Source organism: Nanorana parkeri, unplaced genomic scaffold (genome assembly GCF_000935625.1).
Source record: "Nanorana parkeri isolate BGI_ZX_2015 unplaced genomic scaffold, ASM93562v1 scaffold1590, whole genome shotgun sequence".
Taxonomy (NCBI): domain Eukaryota; kingdom Metazoa; phylum Chordata; class Amphibia; order Anura; family Dicroglossidae; genus Nanorana; species Nanorana parkeri.
The window spans coordinates 264948-268746 of NW_017307858.1; the positions used below are offsets into that span (position 1 = coordinate 264948).

A 3799-nucleotide genomic window follows, 5' to 3' on the forward strand; every position below is an offset into this window, starting at 1 on the left:
GAGGTGCCTTGGCGCGGCGGTGTGGCTTCTACATATTTTTGGCCAAAAGTTTGTGCAACTAAAACCTCTGATTTTAACGCATACTGTAGACAGGGCTACTTGTTTGGTTGCAGGCTGGCTGGCAGGTTGGGGCTGGGGAATTTTTGTGTTTTGTATTGTTGTAAGCCTTCCCATTGTGCTCCCTGCTATAAAGGCTAAATACTGAATCGGGGCGCTGTGATGTTTTCCGGAAGCACCCTGTAAAGCAGCCTGCTGGCCCCTCCCATCAGCATGATCTAACCGCATTGTATAAAGAAACACAGAGACCCAGTGATGATGTCACTGGATCTAAAATAAGGTATGCCATCAAAATGGAAAAGTTTTATTTAAAAATGTCATAATCATATTGATGAGGTGGGAGGGGAGAACCTGGGAAGGCAAAGTATAAGCAGATTAAACTTCAGCTTTCAAATACAATTTGTCATAAAAGCGGAGTTCCCCTTAAAGGGCCCAGTCACACCATGTCCAGTGCTTTCCGGTGCGGTTCGAGCTCGGAACGCACTGGATCGCATAGATTAAGCCGGTGTTCTATCAAAGTTTGTGACTGGGTTGGAATGTGTGACCGGTGACGTGGTCGCACATTTTAACGTAATGCCGCCCCGTTTTTTGGCGGTGGAATGTGTGACCGGCAAAAGGTGAAGAATTCCAACACTTTTTCAGCTGTTCCCGTGCAGATCGGCATCGCAGATGGCACGTGCAGGAGAACCGATCTGCCCGGGAACAGTTGATCGGTCCTGAAATGTCATTTCTATCCGACTCTGTGGAATGTGAGATCGCAGTCACAGAGTCGGGAACAGCTGAGAAAGCGTTGGAACTCTTCACCTTTTGCCGGTCACATATTCCACCGCCGAAAAGTGGGCGTGATTACGTTAAAATGCGTGACCACGTCACACATTCTAACGCAGTCACAAACTTTGATAGAACACCGGGCAGCTTTCTGGGGCTGGGGGCGGGCGTGTTGGTGCCATTCATGTCAATGGAATCACAGACACGCCCGCCCCCTCCCCCCGCCCACAGTGCGATCGCCCGCACCGGAATGCCAGGTACCGGAATGGCCTCAGTTACAGTGCAGTGCGATCTGAACAAATGCTGCATGCACTATCCAGCGCACCGCAGCGGAACGCGCTGGATATGGTGTGACTGGGCCCTTGATGACTGCGGCGGAGTGCTGCGTGTGCATTATCGGATGTCTGTGTAATCCCGCAGGACTCTACGCTAAGACTGTGGAATATAGAGAACTGCGAGGAGATCCCGGCCGTGATCCAGAACAAGAAGGCGATTGGTCCTCGGCCTGCCCAGGTGACAATATTAAGTAGTTTTACAGCATGTTGTGATTAAAGGAGAACTATGGAGTCAGGGCTTTTCCCCATAGTTCTCCTTAGGGTAACGGGAGGACACAAACTAGCGTCCTCCCGTCACCCTAAGCTCAGTATATAGGGAGCTACAGCTCGCGGTATACTGAGACGCCGCAGCCGGAGCGGATCCCGGCATCGATGTCGAGATCCGCCCAGCTGCGTGAGTGACAGCTGGCTCTACCCAGCAAGCTGGAAATTCTCTTAGGGGAGTTTACTAAGGCTGGAGCCAATCAGCTTCTAGCTTTCATTTACAAAGCTTAACTGAACAAGCTGGAAGCTGATTGGTTACTTCGCACAGCTGCTCCTGATTCTGCCTGTTCCAGTTCTACTCAATTCCTCCTTTTTGTGTGCAGAAAGTTTATATTGCCACCGAGTGGAACCATATACAGCCCGATCCGTGTCTGACCATCATAGAAGGACGTACCAGGATCGCTCCATCTATGGAAACATTTTAATAGTGGGCCGCACATAAAGTAAACTCCAGAAGCAATGCAGACATTTTGGGCATGGCTTGTAGAAGCTTCTATGTGAGGATCAGGGTCATAGTTCCTTCAATCATGGGCCTGCCAGGTAAAGGGGGCGTCCCACCAGACCACCCCACAGTCCCGGAGTCCTGCTGCCTGTTATTGGGACATGACTTCTCAAGCTCCGCCTACATTACAATGCTGGCTGAATTTGGAGAGTAAGGGTCGATAAGTCTTGATGCCCATCGTCGTAATCAGTGGCACCCTTCTTCTCAAACCCCAGCGATATAGCGATGTGCCCCCCCAAAAACCAGGACTGCACCGATTCAAAGGAAAAGAGCGGCAGCACTCTGAAGAAAACTCAAACGATAGCAACTTTATTTATCCGGACAACATGAACGGAGAGTCTCCGGCTCCTCCAACGGGTTTCACCCACAAAGCTGGGCTTAATTGCAGAGGCACCTTGTGGGTGGAACGCAACAGAGGAGGACTTCGTCCCAGGTGGCGATTCTCTGTTCATGTTGTCCGGATGTATAAAGTTAGCAGCATTTGAATTTTTTTCAGAGTGCAGCCGGTCTTTGGCTTTGGATGAGCCCCCCTGCTGGTCTTAAGCAGCCAATCTTTCATGAAAAGTAAAGTCATCCTATACGCGCTGTAGGTTGGGTTGGGCGGGGGAGGGGGTCGGCCTACCATTGTGGGCAATGAGGGGCCTCTCGTCCTGTGGTCGGCCTAACTTTCCTGTGTCTCCTTCCAGTGTGAAGAATGCCAGAAGCCTTTTCCCATCATGCACTGGGACAATGCCAACGTCATCCGCAGGTGTGTTTTTTGTCGCCTTTTTAAACCCTCCAGAGACATAATTCACCCCGAACCTCCGACCGACCCTACAACAATGGAATAAAACTTTATTTTTAATAACTGTGACTGTGTGTGTTTTTTAAATAAAGTTGAACTCCAGATACAAAACCTTCATTTGAATATATTGCTCTATAGCCAGGGAGGTTATAAATGCACCAAATGCCTGCAAACCTAGATATTACTTTGTCAAAGTAGCAATGATATCATATACAGCAAAGCTATGGGAGGGACACAGCAGGCCCCGCCCACTACAGACTGCTTGCAGAAAACTACAGGAGGGGGGCGGAGACAAGACCAGTCACCCTACACAAGGAGGGAGAACAGCAGTGAGCGGTCTTTATTACATGAGGGGGCGGAGACAAGACCAGTCACCCTACACAAGGAGGGAGAACAGCAGTGACCGGTCTTTATTACAGGAGGGGGCGGAGACAAGACCAGTCACCCTGCACAAGGAGAGAGAGCAGCAGTGACCGGTCTTTATTACAGGAGGGGGCGGAGACAAGACCAGTCACCCTGCACAAGGAGAGAGAGCAGCAGTGACCGGTCTTTATTACAGGAGGGGGCGGAGACAAGACCAGTCACCCTGCACGATGAGAAAGAGCAGCAGTGACCGGTCTCTCTCCTTCTGTTAGCTTATATAATTTGGTCGAAATGAGATCCGTGGCTGGCCCCGTCGGCACCACCCAGTTCCAAAAAAGTATTTCAATCAAACCCCCCTAGGCTGACTATGCTGTCTCTTCCTGCCAGCATGTTTCTTGTTCGCGCATGTGCATGCAGAACACACGATTGGCTCTTAGACCTGCCCCCCCCCCTTTCCCAGTCTGAGTTCCCCTCCCTCTCTCAATATGAGTTCTGCTGCTAAGTGGATTAAAGGAGGCTAGTACCAAATCAAATGCAGGTACTTCTACTAGCTTCATATGAAAGTACCGGCCCCACTGACCTACACGGATTGCTTTCACAAAGGCCAGAACATCACTTGACCAATCAGACCCTGCGGCAGTTCAATGACTCGTTGACACTTATGGGGTTTGGCAGCATTAGGGCCCATTCACATTTGTGCGTTGTAGCAACGCATGGCCACCTACG

General features: G+C 50.4%; 1 protein-coding gene across 1 annotated transcript in view; it reads left to right on the plus strand.

Moving 5' to 3' along the window:
- Positions 1 to 2756, plus strand: part of WDR88 (WD repeat domain 88) — a 16118-nt gene extending 13362 nt beyond the window's left edge. Inside the window, exons 10-11 of the mRNA XM_018570746.1 lie at positions 1246 to 1338; positions 2613 to 2756. Coding sequence (XP_018426248.1) covers positions 1246 to 1338; positions 2613 to 2756 — 237 coding nt within the window. The remainder of the gene's footprint in view (positions 1 to 1245; positions 1339 to 2612) is intronic.
- Positions 2757 to 3799: the final 1043 nt, after the last annotated feature.